The sequence below is a fragment of the Thermobia domestica genome, chromosome 13 (assembly GCF_964235325.1).
Source record: "Thermobia domestica chromosome 13, izTheDome1.hap1.1, whole genome shotgun sequence".
In the NCBI taxonomy this organism is placed as follows: Eukaryota; Metazoa; Arthropoda; class Insecta; order Zygentoma; family Lepismatidae; genus Thermobia; species Thermobia domestica.
Genome location: NC_137466.1, coordinates 74388052 through 74407897, shown reverse-complemented (window position 1 = coordinate 74407897; position 19846 = coordinate 74388052). Strand labels below are relative to the sequence as shown.

The window sequence follows — 19846 nt, the reverse complement described above, 5'->3', positions numbered from 1 at the left end:
CCGAAGCAGAAACGTGGCATTACGAGAAGGCAACAAAAAAATATTCTAATACTCAAAATGTGTACGTTGAGATGAACGTGAAGATTGAAACAAAGAATTAATGAAAGACATTGGGAAAATGGGTGGAAAAAATATCATTGGAAGTAATTAAAAAGGTTATTAAACATTGTCGGAGAAGAAGTTATATTCCGAAGAACGTGTTGAAGATATGGTGGAAAGAAACCAAAGAAGATAAAAGGAAGATTAAATTAATGGATAGTATTAAAAGTTCAATTTCTATGTCAAAGCGAAGAAGTTACCTAAGAACCCTATTGTATATAAACTTAAATTTGTGGCAAGTAGCCTACCAGTGAGGACGAAAATTATGGTAAATTGTATTGGTAAAGGCAGGAACAGGGGATCCCATTAGCTCATGGTTCAAGTAAATTCTAGTTTTGACAGAAACTAAATTGGGATCCACTAGCATTCTAGTCGTTCCAGTTCCACTCAGTTATAATATACCAGACACGCCCATGACTGTCAGATATTCTGACAGATAATGTGTAACAGGGAAGATAAAAATGTCCTATAGTAGGCAGTTCGATAGTGCATTAGTTCAGGAATACAAACACACTAAGGACAGATTCTTTAATTAAAGAAACAAGAAAAAAAGAAGAGAGAAATTCTTTTGGTGGGTCGGGCGTAAATACAAGACATTCCTAAGCTACTAACCCCAACAATATACATATTTTAATATTTTTTTGTAAACAATGTAATACACTCAAAGAATGTATCCACCGGGAGAACAGATTTCAACTTTTGGTGGTCACCCTCGTGCAGCCTCTGCACCACTCCTGGTTGTGTATTAATAGAATCTACGACTAAACATAATGGACGTTTTCTTTTACCCGAATTCGATCCGACATTTTGCTCTCGAGTTATGGCTGTTTTTGCATTTTTCCGACGAATTTTCGGTTGGTCATAGCGCTAAAAGGAGGCATTTCTACATCCAATTTGGTTTATACTTTTTGTTTTATTTCGGTGTCAGGAATCACCTTTCAGACGTTGTCGGTGTTGTTTTGAATACCCTATATCATATAGTGTATTCCTTCCGCGAACTCTCCACGACCTCGGTTGTAAATAATACAATCAGTTAAATCTTAATTGCTCTTCATGAAGATGGGGCACATATCCCCTGTATGAAAAGGAGCTAAGTGTTATAACTAATATCACTGCTGTTTTATATTATTTTTATTGGTTTCATAGCCTTTTGAAACGATTATCTTTATAAAATATTTTAGCCTAACAAGTTTTTATCTCTCTATGCTAAAATCTGTGCGTTTTAAAGAAAGTTTCTTCTCTTATACAGGGTGTTTCAAAACACCGACAACGTTTGGGAAATGATTTCTGACACGAAGATAAGACAAAAAGTATAGACCAACTTGGGTGCACAAATGCTTCTTTTCGGAGTTATAGAGTGCCAAAAAAAATTTTAAAAAAATGAACTTTTAATAGCTTCAAAACTATGGCACCTGCTGTGGTCAGGTCAAGATTTCACTTACGAACTAATATGTGCGCTATCCAAAAATACATGTTTCAGAACCCTGTGCAACAATTTTTATAAGGGGAATTTGGCTACGGGCATATAATTTGAAGTACTCACCGTCAACCTCCACTCACCAGGGTTCTTTTGTTCATTGAACGTATGCTGGGTGGTGCATTCCTATAAAATGAGCCCCAGATATACCAAAGTTTATTAGGAATTTCTTGAGATTAAATTCCAGCAGATAAATACAGAAATTGTGCTCATTTAACTTAATTTCTTTTTTGACGTATAAAGTTCTTGTACTTCCTGTCATTCATAATGCAAGTAATGATAAGTGTACACATTTTACGTAAAACAGTTAATTCAGTTTAAAGTACAAACAGTAAAACAATAGCTGGTAACAATGTCTCCATATATCTTTAGTTCGTTACCTAGTGCGAGTTGATGATTGGCATTTGAAACAAAAATAGTGCTGCAGCTGGTGACTTAAAAAGACTTAAATTCAATGTTGTGTGATCGGAGGATCTGATTGTATACTGGACTGTGTTCATAGGGTTAACCTAATCCACAGATACACGACGGAACGTTCGGTTGATATAACACACATATTTAACACTGAGCAAATCAATTATATACAATTTAACTATTTACAGTACACAATGTTTGTCGAATTATTGTGATAATTGCATTGATTTAATATAGTTCAATAACACTTGATATTGATTGATAATTGACAATGTATGGAAGGTTGATCGCGGCTGAGCTGCTTGCTCCCAGCCTATGTTCTCAAGGTCCACTTGCTAGCCTGTTCACTCCTAGTTTCTGTTAGATTTTATATATATATAGAAAATGTCCCTTGCTTCTTTCCTTCCTTTGTCCACTACCACTGCTATGAAAGAACTGTTAGCTTTCTTGGTTACACAACACACACACACACACACACACACACACACACACGAGAAAGAAAAAATGCACGTTTTTAAAAATGAGCTAATTCAACTGCTATATACACCAACATTCAAGTTGTATTACATTAAGTTGGGTACGGATAGATTTTTGTCAAAATTTGATTTGGTTATGTTAGGTTAAATTAGCACGAAAGAGATACTAGCAGCTCAGCAAATGTTCGTATGTCAAAGCATCAATAATAAAATTAGAAAATCATTAAATTTGAACAAATGTCAGTAGGTAACCAATTATGTCTACAAACAATGGGAAAAAAGTTAAACTTTAGTTACCTTTTCTTCTCAAGTTATATTTTATTTACAGAACGTTGAATGCATTATGTTGTAAAATTAATATTGTTATTTAAATTTTGAAATATGCACTTCAAAAACTGGAAAAGTAGGAACTAAAACAGCGGAATTCTTAAATAAAGAAGATAGTAGTCAATAGTTACTACTTCTAGAATTCACAAAAATGCCAAAAAGGGAGAAATTAGACTTTTTTTTTTTCAAAATATCGCTGATGATATTCAGATAATACTGGTGTAATAAAACACGATTTTTTTCTGAAAGCTTTATTGTATGAAATTACAGACCATCGTGCATGTTCCCCAAAGCTGAGATTCTGTACAGCTCAATGCACAAAGAAGAAAATAAATGTGAGTGTAATCTAAACACTGGAATGTACGTAAAAACTAAAAACTAATAATAAAAATAAAAAAGAGAAAAATCGTTCAACCTATTAAGTACTACATACAATGATATCTTACGAAAAATACATAATACTGCTGTAAAGAATGACATATGATATTCTACGCCAGATCTAATGTATAAAGTAATTTATTGCGTTTTTTTGGTAACAACTTATGTTTATGATAAATATATTATATTTATATACTAAAAAAAAGAACTAAAATACATGAGTATCACATAGTTTGAACAATAACAAAATAAAAAAATCACATTCATAAAATGAGATTAACGAATATATGATTCGAGTTTTTCTTTCCTCCATGTAATAATTAGTATTTTTAAGAACGAAATTTATTTCAGTGCTCTAATAATATGAATAATTCAACGCCATAGTCATATATATTAATACTGACAATGGTATTTGGCACTACTAATACAAGGCTACAAATTTTTAAACAATTCAATTATGGTTATATATATGTATACATTACTTCCAACTCTTTAATACAGAGTTGCATTGTGTTCTGAAGTTAATTTAGCTTTAAACTACTTTTATACTTTTGTGGGGATAAAAAAAGAAACTGATGATAATTTTTGTCATTTTGCCAATATTATATGGCTAATGTTAACTGAGAAAATGTTTCCTATATCCTTATTATAAACAAATGAATACAAAAGTGCAGTTAGTGTTACTTTGCACAATTTAGGAAATAAAACATTTAATTTAGTCATGAAGAATACTGTTTTGACGAACAGTTTACTTTAAATCATAAAAATAAAGAACATATTGATAATTGTAAATTAATTCGGGAACTTAAGAACTACATTAAGATTATATGACTTAAATTAACAGGAACTATATATTAACATATTTTTATACTTATTTTTTATGTTTAAAGAGGAAAAAGATATTAGGTTTTTACCATGAATTAAAGGTAAAGCGGAATATACGCTTTTTAAAGTTTTTTTTTTAAAAAATGAATCTTTGTGTATGAAAGTACAAATACAAATGTTTAATTAACTTAACGTTAATTTTAAAAATGAAAAAGACATTTTATATATACTGTATATATATGATTGTATAAACTCGTTGAGAAAAGGATACCATCACAAGAAATCCAAAAGAAACAATACATTCATGTTTATTTTTACAACTACTTGCATAACACTTGTTAAAGTAAACGAAAAACTAGAAGGTGTATCCAGAATTTTCTTCATATGATAAATCGTTACTAACGTATTAAACTACTTGTATTTGGATTTGTGCTCTTTCTATCTATTAACTCCTAATTTGCTCTTCAATTACTTCATGAATTGCTGAAGTTTGTGTACCGTTCTGAAGAAGAATATTCTTGCGTGATAGTTGAAAGCAAACGTGTGTTAAATATACAAGTTTTAAGTTAACTGATTTACCAATTCACTTTGTCTAAAATGAAAACTTTTTTTCTTATCTGAAAAGTATTGTTTGGACAAGTTTATCGTGTATGTAGTTTTTGAACAAATTTATCTTTTTCTACTTTATTATCTGTCTGTTGTCTATATAAATAAAACTAACTGTTAACATTTAGACAAGTTTTGAAAATACTTTAGGATTCTGCAACAGTTAACTAAAAGTAAATAAAGCATTTTTCAAACTAAGTTGAGAATTTAATACTGAAATGAAAATCATTACCACATCTATAGTTCTAATGAACTGACAAAATTTTATATATATATATAAATTGACAGAAAGTGTTTTAGAATGAACCTGAAGTTCTACAATGAAGTGGTTACGAGAGATTAAAGGTACAAAAAGTATAAAAGGTAAATTTTGCACTTTAATCAACTTTGTCCAATCAAATGTTATTTTTCATTTTAAAGTATATTTTTCTCAACTGTAGAAATACGTATTTCTTAACAAAAAATGCGCGCCAATACATACACTTACTAACGTACGTTAGTTTAAAAAAAGTAAATGTCGTCTGTTATATATTTTTTTTTAATTCTATGGTCCCTTTTTAACCTAGAGGTAAATTCGATTGTTTTATATTCTATTTAAGTTTCAATAATTCTTGATTTAGTTTAGTGTTTTTTTTCTGATTTTAAAATGTTATTAGCGAAGTTTATTTATTATTATGTAGTGCTAATTTCATAAAATTAAGTAGTAGTAACAATAAATGCTTTTTGTGCTTATCGCATTAGTCTACAAACATCTTTGAAGAGACTAAAATAAATGTTTTTAAAATTATTTTTTTATAAATTGCTGTATATTTGTGTACTTCTACATAATATATCATGTATGATGAAACGTTGATTTCATTTTACGCTGAGTTTTTTTGTACTTTTTCAGTAATAATTAGAGGCACTTTTACTGTTCATATTAAAAGATACATGCCTTTTGCATGATAAATGACGGATGAGATTATCAACAAAAAAGAAAATCTTCCTATTTCTTGGAGAATGTATTAGGAAAGTTAGAATCCATTTTTTGTCTGAAGTATTCCAGGATTTACCTTTTAATTTTTAAAATGACTTTTTAAAGATTAACATAACCTTTAACCCGGAAGCTTTTACTGTGTAACCAATAAGTACAATTATTAGATTCAAAAGGTTCAGAATTTGTAGTAAGGAGTAGTTCAAATGTTTATTCCAGTCTTTAGGTAAGATGACGCTGCGCACGTTATGTGCACATGCAATAAGTTATGAAATAGGTATATTACATGATAAACAAGCCAGTCACTTACTATAAAAATTATCGCTATTATGTTTGGCAGTATGTTATACACTCCAAAATCCTGGATACACCATTAAATAAAGTAATTATTTTTAATATATTTTTTAACATGAAATGCTATGTCAAGCGTTGTCAGACTCAGGGAACATACAATGACAAGAGTCTAAGTTCCCTACAAGGAACTGAATGTGTAGTAACCTTGGATGAATCTATGATGAAAGTACCTGAGGTTCGATACGCTCACAAAGACGTTTATCTAGTCACAGTTTGAGCAGACATGTAACACACATACCTATGGCATTTTTCATAATAATAATAATGATAATAATAATATTATCACAGCCCCAGACTTTTGGTATGTACTAGGTACACCATAGCAGGGATTTGCTTGTACAGAGAGATACATACAACAAAAAGAAAACGTGAGTTTTAAAGTTTATTTTTTCCTAAAATTCTATCACTTGGTATTCGTAACCTTTACAAATTTTTAAAACACAATTTACATCTGCTTCACTTGGCGGCTGTAACAATACAGTATATAATTTTTAAACTAAATATTTTTGCGCAACTGTTTTTCTTACACATATGTACAGTTTCTACGTAAGTTTTTAACACTAGGAAAAAAACATAAGTGCACACAAATACACAAATTTGTTGTTCATTGTGCAAACTAGATAAAAAAACTAAACAGAAATCACTTAAAATATTATTTGTAGTTTCACATATACAATACTTATAACATCACTGATAATTAGATACTATTTACATAAACAGTGAGGTAAATACTGATAGCTAGAAGTTCCATTTTCTATGAAATTATTTGTTCATTATAAATTTCAAATAATGTGAATCAGTCGCCCTTCAATATTGTTTTCTAAAAATCATGTGTGTACCCTAATCAGGCTAATACATCGATAGCAACTAATGTGTCATTTATGTTCATTCTTTTTATACATAAATAAACGAACTGTATATCTGCTCTCTTTTGACAATCAATTCAAAACGGAAAGTATACACACAAAGCAGAAATCGGTTATTACTTCTTTAAAACAAAACAAACAAATAATTAGTTATTTTTGAAACTTGAAACTTACAAAGGAAGTTGTCAAACACTGTTTCATTTCAAATAGCTTTTAAATACATGTTTAAAATTTTGTATTCAATTTCTGAAAGTCAAATTAACACCATATACCTTTTGTTAATACGCTCAGATAGTTTAATAGTATATATGAAGTTTATTCAAACTTTGATTGATATATAAGTTATTGGAAACACCAAGCTATTTCATACTTTCTGACTCGAGTTCATAACATGAACATTAGGTAATTTTAACTTCAATTAAAGACAGGCTGGACTTGAATTGTTCCTGTACTGTAGATTTTCTGTTAAAATTTTTATTGTAAAAATGGAAATCAAACTTTTTTATAAGAGAATTTATACAGGAAAATTATAAAGAAAACTTCGCTAAATCAAAAACAAAATAATTTTCACTAAATGGTGAAATCGAAATTACGTTTAAGAATAGAAGGAAGAGAGCAGTAGTTAATAATAAACGATAAAATAAAGGACACTTTCAAACTGTCCTAAATGATCATACATTAAAGATAATTCTTTATTAATTTTCTTATTGAAATGACCACAAAACAATGTGAGGAAATAATTGTGAAACTTTACAGAACATAAACCTTCTAACTAATGTTTAGTTTGTTCACTGTACTGAGAAAATCTCGTTATTTACAAAATCAATGAAAATGAGATAGAAAAATGGAAGACTAAATTGGGTACTTGAAGTACTTCTTGAAACTGAAATTGTATTTAAGTATCACTATCAGTAGACATTTCTCTTTATGGTTTTTAATAGCTAATAAATACATTAGTCATTAGGCAGTAAAATTGTTATTAATTAATTAATTGTTATCATTAATAATATGAAGATAATTTGGTAAAGTTAAATTCAGATATATGAAAATTCGCTTTACTATATTTTCCCAGAAAATTGCCTTTATTCTCAGTAAATTAATTTCAATGACATTTAACTTAAAAAATAAAAGCATTCATTTTAGACTGACTGAAATCAGAAAAATTGCATTTCTTTAAAAAAAATTAATTTAGACATGAAGTATAGGGAAACTATAATTCGACTGAATCGAAATTTTAACTTTATTATAGTATTCAGTTTTTCATATTTCAACAATTTCTATTGTTTGTACTAAAATTTTGTATTTAGTACAAAATTTCTAGTACGTAAAGCTATTCATTCGGAGCAAATACTGGACAAAGAGGTTAGATAAGTTAATCTGCGAATTCGAACACTTATGACTGTATGTGATAGTTTAATACTTACATTTTATTAACAAAATTCTGAAAGACACATCTTAAGAGTTAGTTATTCATTTAACTCAAAGAAGATATGAATTAGCGGGAAAAGAGAGAATAATAATTGTTAACGCATGATAAAATAAAAAGTTAAAAAGTAAGATGAACATCCATAAAATACGTGCTCGATGATCAAAATAAATTCAGAATTTAAACTCAATTTGTATATCAATCAGATGGAAATTTACTGTGCTATTGTTGTGTAATAAATTGATTTGATTAAACGAATAAAAGATGAACAGGACTTGATTCACATTAAATTAGTCTTAAGTACTAATAGGTATGGTGTTTTATTACCGAAAGACCTCACTGTAATATAAACCCATTACATCGTTCAAACCCATTAGAGCAATGTTTAAAACACTGATTTAATGAACAGAAACTGCATACACATTAAAGCCAATACACGCAGGAGCAACAAATTATTTGGATATAGCAGAAACGGGTATTTTAACCCCCCAAAACAAGAAAACACTCCTACATTTAACTCTTAATGTAAACATTTGTTGATGCAACGAAGTTACTAAGAAATAAACAAGTCATGGTTCAAAACTTGAATTGTATTGACATACATCAGGAAATATAACAAAGAATATATCTAAAGTACGTGTGTATGTGTGTAAAGTCCTTTCCTTATTTTGGTTAAAAAAAAAAAATAGTAACAATCACTCTCAGACATTCTGGGCAACTGTTAACTTTCACTCAAAATTCATTGTACGGCGTACAGAACAATCTTATATTCACTCATTATCAACAAATCATTCTTTAGTAATAAGTCACCATTGTATCCAAACACACGGTGAATATTCTCAAAAAATATAGTATATTTATATAATCCACACAATTATTGCTCATTCGCCTACATACAATATATTGTCATTGTGACATACATCTTTTTCGTAAATGTAAACACAATACAACATATGTAAGCAATTTTATTGTGGTTTGAAAATTACCAATTAACTTAAAATACTTTCAAAATAATAGTAATAAAAAGGAAAAGAGCCACAAACAAACTATTTTCATGATACATAACGTTATCTCATGTTTATTTGAAATGTTCACACTAAACAAGCTTGTATACTGGGAACAAATACTGTTATTAATATCATAAATAATAAATATATATGTATTTAAATATACGAAAATGCAGTCATATATACTGTGTATATATATATATATGTGTGTGTGCATACCTTATCACTCCTTATTTGTTGATCTTATTTCTTCGTAAAAAGTTCTCTCAAATTCCTTTCAACAAAATGGCGACTTTAGAAAGTGTAAAAAAGGAATACAAAAATAAATGCACATACACACGCACACACAAACTTACTATATACAATCTAGATTTTTTTAAAATTTATGTTGTGTGGATACTTACTGGCACACAAACCATTTCAATTTGGCTAAACGTTGTTTCCTTATTCTATTTTTACGAAACTGAAAATCTTTTTTCGTAATTACTTATTACAATAAGTAACAACCAAACAAAGATCACAATGGGTGTTCCCTCACTTTGAAATCAAGACTGCGTTTGATTGATCACTCTATAATAGGCATCCATTCGTAGTTGATTCACCACTTCTTGAGGGAACGGATTAATTGAAAACATGGTGTATAAGAAAACGGTACAGCTTAGGATGAGGACGAGGCAGCTGTTGAGAATCCACTTCTCAGTTTTCGTTTGTTCCAAGTCGCTTATTTTCTTGGATCGTTCTTCCATCTCTTGCATTATTTGACGAGCCTTTTCCGGGTTATCCTCGATGCCACAGAGCCAATTATACAACTTTTTCCACAGCGAAGAAACAACTGACACTTCGGGTGCTTTAAGAGGAATAAAAGACTGTACTGTTGAATCAACTGTACAGCATGACAATATTAAGAAGTTTGAAATACTATTGTATTATACACTAATTTAATATAGCACAAAGCATAATGTGAAAATATTTTAACTTTGTTCTTATAGCTTGCTTGCATGCTTCACTAATTGTTACATTTGCCGGTGAATGAACCAGTCATATCCATGCACATTTTTAATGTCGATATTTTAATTTCAAAATTTAGAAGGCAAACCTTACTATCTTAATCTTATATTTAATATCAAGTTCAAGTATTTAAGTACAAAAAACCCTAAAAATGGACGAAATAACCTATTTTCTCTTATAACATATCTTCTGCAAGTTTGAAGTCAATGGAATTCAAGAATGAAACAACGTGCGATGAGTCAGGTCTCCACCTTCCTGTGCCTATGCCCTACCTATTATGTTCCCAAATATCCTAACTCCTGACGTTGGTACTCAGCCGCTGAAATAATTAAAAACTTCGGATGCGCCCACCAAAAATTCTATTTAATAATGAAAATAAAATGAATAAATTTCCCTGAAATATCTACATTATATTTCCGCAATAATACACAACATAACTTGTGTATCTTATGAATATTTCTCGGCAATAACTTATCAAGGCGTGTGTAAGGTTAGTTAACCTCTGAAGTTACAACCATATATTTCCGCGGCTGTCTTTGAAACCAAACATCACAGTAACACAGCACCTTATTATAAAATTCTGCCTTATGTTATAGTTAAAATCATGTGTGATTATAGATGAAATGTCTTCAGCAACAGATCTATAAATGACATAATACAACTGCTTCGACCAAATGGTATAGAGCCCTCCCAAAATCTGTACCACCACCCTTTTCATGGAGCCAATCCACCTCTGCCAGTGTCTATATATTAATGAAAACTAAATACATATTACGACTGAATTATACAAATATACTGACTGATATATAAATGTACAATTGTGTCATTCAAATCATTTCCGTAGCAAGAGACAATAACTTGTCTTTTTGCCCTATAATTCCTTGTATAATTCACAGAGGCTAAAATAATTCGTAATTAAGATCGTATTGACTTACCTTTAAAATAAATTAAAAGTAAAGAAACTGAAGTAAAATGCCACTACGCATGCTACTACTTAACTTTCAACTCATTTCTAGTCAAAAATTTTATAATCTACAGTCTGTATGTTTTCTTGTTGATAGTAACAATTACAAAGAACAAGTAATACAAAAAGAAAAACTGAGTTAAAAATCGTGAAGGCAATAGTAATACAAGCTGTTATTGAGACCAACAGCAGGACTGACGCTGCTATTGAAACGAAAATGGTCACTACGTGGAACTAACGTAAAGGGTCTATTTTATGAAGATGTACTTCGTTATCTTTAAAGGTTTGAATTACAAATCACAAAGAAGGAAAATAAGGTGTGATTGGCTATTATTCACACCCCAAAAATATGCAATATGCAATGACTTCCACATTATCAGAGGTTTGATATTCAAGATGGCTAATTGCATCAGAGTAATTCCGAAACGATAATGTTAGTAGATAAACAAGATATCTGAATTACTACGTCTTGGCCAGTCTTATACATAAAAAAAATGTATTATTTCATTTGTTAAAGCAGTGTTGATCAATTTGTAATATATTGCGGGCCAGAACAAAATAAGAATCACAATTGGGGGTCTATTTTTAATTTTCCTTGACCCCAATGAGGAGACTCCTCTGAATAGGTATGATTGAGTAATATGTTTTTTGAACCTTTCTACGTATACCGCTTCTATTCAACGTATTCCGCTTCTTGTTTTATATTATATATATATATATATATATATATATAAAAGCCAATTAGGGTCTGACCTATTATCATTTGAAAGTAACTCCACACAATTTGCATCTTTTCAAAATTTCATCCCTTACCAATAATTTTATTTTGCAGAATATAGTTTGTAACCAAAAGGTAAAAGATAATATTTTCAAACGTCTCGATTTACATATATTACGGACCCAGCTACACACTTCCTGTTACGCACAGAGTTGTTAATATTATCTATCTATCTATCTATATTATATATATAACAAATGGCTATTTACTCATCACTGCATTAAGATACGAGTTGAAGTTAGTGAATAACGGGGCCTAACTACATGAATTTGACAATAAATCATTCAACTATGTTTCTATGTTCTATGAATTTTAAAAGAAATTAATTTTATCTTTCTACACTCAGCTTGTAAGAATTTCAATTTTCATACGTTTATCAACAGGAACTTACATCTTTTTCCTTCCTCCTTCTCCTTCGGGATGTCTATTTTGTTTTCAACCATATCTGCAAGCTCTATGTCTTCAGCTGTGAGGCGCTCTTCCTTCTCTCTTTCATCCTCTCGTTCCGATTTGTCGAAGCGGGTGAAGAACGTCGTTCTGATCAGCTGAAAAGTTTTAATTTCAGAAAATTATTCACATACAGTATCATTTTTTTTGAATGTGTTTAATTACATTCAAAACACAGAATAAATATCTAAAATTTCAAATTAACTTCCCTGACTTCTTAGAAGTTAAAAAATAAATAAAAGTTAATTCTAATGTCCTATATCGAATAGATTAGTTTACTTTAGTTCTAATTTTTCTTCTAGTATATGAAGTTGTAAAGAAAAATTTTGAGGGGTATCTCAAAATAAGTAATAATCATTACATAGAAGCAGCCCAAGGTGTAGAATAAAACCCAAATTAAAACACTGATACAATACACAAAGGATAAAAACAGATAGGTAGACATGAAACATAAAAGTAACATTTTAGCTTTGGAACTACATATAATTTAAATAAAAATTAAATTTGACGAAAGCAAACACTTATTAATAATGCGTTACAGTATCAGCAATACACTATTGCCTTCACCAGATACATTATCTTCATCAAATAACATGCATGATGAAGATAATTACATAATATGGTATTAATCAGATCATATGTCTCATAAAGACAATGATATCTCAATTCAAAATACTCCGTGTCAAAAAAGAACCCAAGTTCCGAAGAAGGACAAAGAAAGTAAAGTTATCAAAACAGCCAAGGTAAGTTATGGTGTCGATTCTGCTAACTTCCTGAAATAAATTTCGTCATTCTGAATGTATCTGAAGAACTTGGCCAACTAGTTACGTTATCAATACAGCCAAATTCTTCAGCCAAGATAAGTTATGGTCAGTTGTATAAAGTTGACCAAATACGCAATATTTAAACTTTCAATTTTTAGTTAGTCGTGAATATAATTCCTTTTAATAAAGAGTCTGGAAAAATAACGTGAAGATACTCAAAACTTGTTCACTGTTTTCACTAGTCAGCAGTAATACCTTGAAAACTACCATTTCAATCTTTCATAGTTTACGCGAAAATTGTGATTTCGACAGGTTCAAATCTCAACTTCCCATGAATCCCCACATTTAAGATTTTATAGTTTTGTAATACATTTCATTAATAGTAAGCAGAGAGGCGACAGGAAGTTCTTAAAAGAAGAATTGTTATTTTCGATACTAAGTTAAGGGAATAATTGTCACTTATATTAGCGTTCAATTAAGTCTTTTCATGCTAAGAGACAAAATTACAGAAAAAAGTGCTGAAGAAAATTGTATTTGTTTCAATGTTTTAGAATAATCTAGTCCTAAGACAGAAGACGTTAACGAAACTTCTATAAGTCACTAATTGGTACGAGCTCCTCAAGAAAAATGGCCACTATTCACAAACGGGCTGATTTTTTTTTAAGTTTTGGCTGTCAGTATGGTAATAGTATATATAAAAACCTAAAAATTAAAAATGGTCAAGCGACAAAAAATAAATAAAAAATAAAATAAAATAAATAAATTATTGAATCACTTTATATGGATTGACTCCTGGAGAAACTTAATCCTATGTAAGAAATTTTACATCTACAAGACAAACACTTTACTCAATGTTACGTTAGATGTACAGAAGTCATTGTATAATGTTGGCATAATTATCTGATCATTTTTTTGAAAATGATCAATTAGAACTTTGGCAAAAGGTTATTACTATTATTATTATTATTATTATTATTTAATTTGTGATATACATAGCAAAACTATGTAATAAAAAGGGAAAAATGAAATCTTGCAGTTTAACGTCCAATGATTGTGCCCTCTAGGCTAATGGAGACGGATGATTACGAAAGTAAACGATAATGGAAGAATTGATGGAATGAGAATGTGGGAGGAAACGGAAGTACCCCAAGAAAACCCACGAACACGATGTCGTCTACCACAAACTTAGTTGGCCGGGGATCGAACCAGGGATCCCACGCACCAGAGGTAAACACTCTACCACTGAGCCTCCGATATTTTTATAGGCTTTGCATTAATATGCTCTGGACTTTTGTTACACCTGGTATGTTTGATAAACGATTATCCTTTAATTGACAGCCAAAAGGAATGAAGTTTTAGATTGGAGATAAAATTCATCTTAATTCGTTGATTTTCGCAAATCTACATTACTAGAGCAACCCACATTATGCTCTATTTTTTGCTTAATTATGGTTTATATTTTTCCAAATTATGCTTTATTGTTAATTTCAGTCATTGTTTAACATAAATCGTGTATAATGTGTAATATTTACTATACATTAAATATTCTAAGTATCATGATCTATTAATATTTTCTGCAAGCAGTTTCTTTCATATACTTTCCACTTCATGCACTTGTAAAGAGATATGCTTTACTCAAGTCAGTTTCTTTCTTTTTTTTTTTTCTTTCTTTCTTGTGTGCGCCTTAGAGGTGCATATATGCAGAAAGGGAAAGTAAATGATGCCACCAAAAGTGCTCAAGTTCAAGAGGTATACATGTAGAGTTCTTATGCACTTTTTGTACATTTCGATTCATCATACATAACAGCGCAGTTACACTTAGAATAAAACTATTGTTTATTCATTGTTAGCGGAAAGTTTTTTTCTTCTTTTCCTTTTTTCTTTCACTTTTCTTCCACTTCAAAGGATTACACCGAAAGGTTTACAGAAATAAAAATAAGCTTTTCAGTGTTGCGTTGTTGTTATGTTCTCAAAGGTTTTGCACTGTAAATATTGGCTTTAAAAATATTAATACAGTATGTTAAACTTGCAGTTAAACAGAATTTTCCAAGAATTGTTCTAATAGAATTTCCAAGAATTGTGCTATATATTTTAAATTATGCTTTATTTTCCAAAATTATGCTTTATTATGCTTTTAAAATTAGTTTCTTCTGGACCCTTAAACAACTACAACTATGTTGAAGATACCAACCATATGTGTAAATTGCTGTTATGCTTTTTATGCTTTTGGGTTGCCGTATACATTACAAACTACGTTTGCTTAACGATTAACAGGTGTGTTCCATGCATACTAATTTGTGATCTCTTATCTTCTTTGTGAAATATGACTAAATCCAAATTCCAATTTTGATCACTAAAACTCGGATCTATAGAGGAAAATATTTCACACGCGTACTAAGCAAGTCAGTGTCTAGTTCCATGCCAAGTTTGGTCAAAATCCGATAAGCTCTATAGATCGCCTATGACATATACTGCCCTTGCGATTGACTTTCAGAAATCTCAAATAAAGGGCGGAAATTAAACAGAAAGGGGAACGCGAAGAATAAGAAAATAATAAGATATTATTACTGGCTTTGCATTAATGTCCTTCAAAATTTTTGTAGCAACTAAAATTGCTGAAAACTTATTGTTAACTGCAGGGCTGGATTAATCCATCTCGAGGCTTGGAGGTAGAAAAAATATGTGGTCCATGCTGACTTCACCTAATACATTTCTGTGAAAGTACAGTAGGAAACTTAAGGGGACATCTTTCATATTTTTGCCCATATCTTATTTTGTGATGATAATTATATCTTTATGTTTCTTTTTAGATAGCAGTTGTGATTTTGATAAGAGTTGAGGCCCCTGTTCACCTGGAGGCCCGGGGCTATAGCCTCCCTAAGCCCCTCCCTTAATCCGGCCCTGGTTAACTGGGTGAACTCTTTTGAAAGGGTGTGTGACCGCTAAATAGGCAGTGTGTCCAGGAGAAGGTATAAAATTTACCCTTGGCCAATACGAGCTAAAGAGTCCACTTAAAAGTTTGTTTTCTTTGACATATGAGCAATATTACCAGATTAAATACTTAGATCACGATATTTAGTGGAAAGTTTATTAGTTTTTAATTTAAAAATACTGAGTTACAATTTCCTGAGATTATCAGTGCATATATTACGGATCGATTTCCTTGTCAAAGTATGACATGAATAGTAGGTGTTTCTCTACATTCGATTTTTATGATTATTTGTATTTACTGCGCTAATTTTATATTTACTTTCAAATAAATATTTTATAAACTCAAAAGTTGCGTTTCCGTTACTCCTACGATCTCTAACGTGTTCTTTTTTCCTAATGTTAAATATTACTGTTGAACTTTTACATTCACAACTCCCCAGTCACATGATCCTCCCCATTTCCTTGTGAAATAATTGTCGCAAGATTATTTTTCTACATTAATCGAAGAAATCTTTTACTCTTGAAGTTATTTCGCGAAAAAATAATTGGAGAAGTTCATAAGACTGATTGTGAAATTTCAGATAAACTACATTGGCATGACCAAAAGATATGTTAAAATCAGAATTCTATGAACAGCCGAAGTTTTCAAAACATTCATTTGAAGTAAATACAAAATAAGTGTGGCAGTGAACTTTACATAGAAAAACTATGAACTTGAAAACCTAGAAATACTACGAATCACAGTATATTTTGACAAGGACATCTATTCTTAATTTAGACACTGGTAATCTCAATAAACCATGGCACATTATCAAGTTTCGGAGTTTCATACGAATCACCAAAAGAGTTTCAACTGAAAATAATCGTGACTTCTGAACATTTGCTTAGATAACAAGAAGAAATTTGAAGCAAGTACTCTTAAGATTGTGTGAATTTAACAATTATTTTACTTAATCAAAAGAACACACACTACCCTTATTGTTTTACACAGTATTAATCGTAACGACACAGTTTCCAAGTAATTCACCCAGTTAATGCACAGTAAATATGCATGTTACATAAACTTCAATGAGTTTTTGACCCAATATCTGCCTATAAATTTCAGAGATCCCGGACTTTCCTTGATTTATTTTTTTGTCATATGCCGATGTCCTGACAAATTTATTGGAGCACTCAAGTGTCTCAGTTTCGAAAGGAAATTTAAAGATATCCCAAATTGTTTAATTACGATTACTTCCATCTTAAATAAGTGAATATACAACTTTTAGGAGCAAAAAAAACTTTTTCAGATTTGGTAGGCATTTTCTCTATGTGTATGTGCATTTCTTCTAAATCTATATTAATCGCGTGTAGATTTTAATTTTCAAATATGTGTTTAGAAGTCAAACACTTACAGCCATGAATAATATATAACTTGCTACTAGTAGTTTTAATTGCTATTTAAATCACAATTATAAGAAGATAAAGAAAGAGTAAGAGTAAGAATTTTTTCATATTTCAAAGTTATACTTACTCGATACTGTTCAGTAGGGGGTGTCAAAAAGCTAACTATAACACACAGCACAACAGTAGCCCAGAACAACAATACTGCGAAGTACATGTAATGAACCTGAAAGGAAGATTAGTAGAAGCATTATTAATGAAAATAAATAAATAAAGTCTATACGAAATGAAAGCTAATTAAAGATTTAAGTCTTGTCAGAAGATTACATTTACATTTGATATCGACGAAAATTATGTAACTTAAACAACATGATTTGTAAATGCAGTTTTATTTACTACGTCTAATTTTTAATGTACTATTAACTGTACTGTTTCGGTATTCCCTGACACGTTCCTCATGAGATCTGAGCAACTCATCATCTTAGAATTTTTGCCTTGCACTATTTAACGTAAATTTTTTGCACTAGAATCTTTTAAAAGTCCTGTTACTGTGAAAAATTTTTGCAGAAGATCTTTGTGTGGCATGTTTGTGGAAATTTGGCTCACTTCTAACATGCACTTTGTGAAGATACTGTTATTTTAAATCTAAGATAAAAACCTTAGGAGTTTAAGTACCTATATACAGTTACTCTCATGTGACCCACTTGAAGCCTAAGTAGATACATCATGTCCGAGCAATAAGACGTACTCTGCAGAAGTACAAATATATTAACACCAGAAATCATAAGGTTCGAGGGAGTAGATACACAAGTACTTTACACTTTTTTTTTTTTTTTTTTTTGGTTCCAAAGCATGTCGAATGCCCTTGGTGCCAGTAGCACGGAGTACCTTCCAGGCATGGCACATGATGATTTCACCATACTCGGTAGCAATGTGTTTGCTGATGTTGGAGCACATGCGTTTGAAACCACGAATAGTTTGTGAGTGCTTCCGTCGTCTTGCATACTCTTACTTACATAGAGCCCAAAATTTCTTAATCCCTCTGGTTTCTGGTACATTTGGAGTATTGTTCTGTTTCTTCATGAAATCAATGCCTTGACTGCGGAAATAATCCGTAACAATATGGGCATAATGTGCCGTTGCCATATCTGGCCAGAATAAAACGTCACTTGGACCATGATGCTGAGCAATAAAGGGAATCAGGCGACTTTTCACACATTTCCGTAAATAGGCTTGAGCACTGAGTACCTTCCGAAATGATAGGTTTGGAGAAATTCCCTTCTGCGTCCATGGCTTACCACACGAATTATCGTTATGTTAACTTTGCCTTTCTTTTGAATTTGCAGTCAAATGACAAGAGCAGGGTCTGCGGAGTAATAAAATTTTCGTCCTGGCATATCTGAAGAGTCCCTTGGAATATAGGTTTGATCATCAATGACAACACTTTTCAGGAATACTTCCTGCACGATACACTCTTTTTGCAAGTTGTTCTTGGTCTGCTGTTTGCTTTGAGACAGTTTTCTGAGTTCTTGCCCTGATACTTAATTTGTGAAGTTTAATGTCACTAAGAGTGGATTTGGCTGATGCCAAATATCTTGCAGCTGTGAGTGTACACAAAAGGTGGGCTCTGTCATGAATTTTCGCCGTACTTTTTATTCACAAGTTTGGGATTGATTTGACAGCAGATTGTCCTGTAATCGGTTTATATTTAGCCGTTCCTGTTACTCGAAAACGTCTGAGTACTTTGAGTATCACTCGTGGTATTTGCCTTCCTTTGCAAAATGTGCGACAGTGTTTCTTTAAATTACGACCACCGACATTCGTGTAATACTCACTACCCTCTTCGCAATGTCTTCATTTGACGCATGATTCATGTCCTTGTTTGCACTGCACTGACTGCCACGTTTTCCTCCACTCTCACTCCCTCACCCCGTACTGGTCAATCTTAATGCAACCGATCGATGCCATCACAGATGTTCTGGTTCAAAGCCCGCTCTATATAGAATTACCTTGGTTTAAGTGCATGTTATATATATCCCTCTTACTGCTTTCTTACTATCCCTCTTAGTTGGAAGAAGCATATCTGTATCAATGTAAGGTAAGAATGGGATGGTATTCTTTAAAAAGTATCCATGTCACAAACAAGTTTATTTGCTCAGTTAGTTGGAAGGTTTTCAGAGGGAACACAGCTTCATTCAATGTGGTATATCTATCAGATCTCAGAACTAACCGTTTTTACGGGGGGAAGGAGAAGAGGATAAATTGGCCTCCAGAAAGGGTGGAAGTCAAAGCATGAATGACAATGACAATTCTGTCAAATGTTCAGCAAATGACCTTTTCAAT

The 19846-nt window shown here is 31.2% G+C and overlaps 1 protein-coding gene across 2 annotated transcripts in view; it reads right to left on the bottom strand.

Annotated features, from left to right (window-relative positions):
* Positions 1–8504: 8504 nt before the first annotated feature.
* Positions 8505–19846, bottom strand: part of LOC145668244 (sodium/glucose cotransporter 4-like) — a 255030-nt gene continuing 243688 nt past the window's right edge. The window contains exons 12-14 of one of the 2 annotated variants that reach the window (XM_081735925.1): positions 17634–17729; positions 12370–12523; positions 8505–10111 (exon numbers count right to left, since the gene is read on the bottom strand). In XM_081735925.1, the coding sequence (XP_081592051.1) occupies positions 9774–10111; positions 12370–12523; positions 17634–17729 (588 nt within the window). In that variant the 3' untranslated portion in view covers positions 8505–9773. The remainder of the gene's footprint in view (positions 10112–12369; positions 12524–17633; positions 17730–19846) is intronic. The other variant, XM_081735926.1, reaches the window with a different exon arrangement.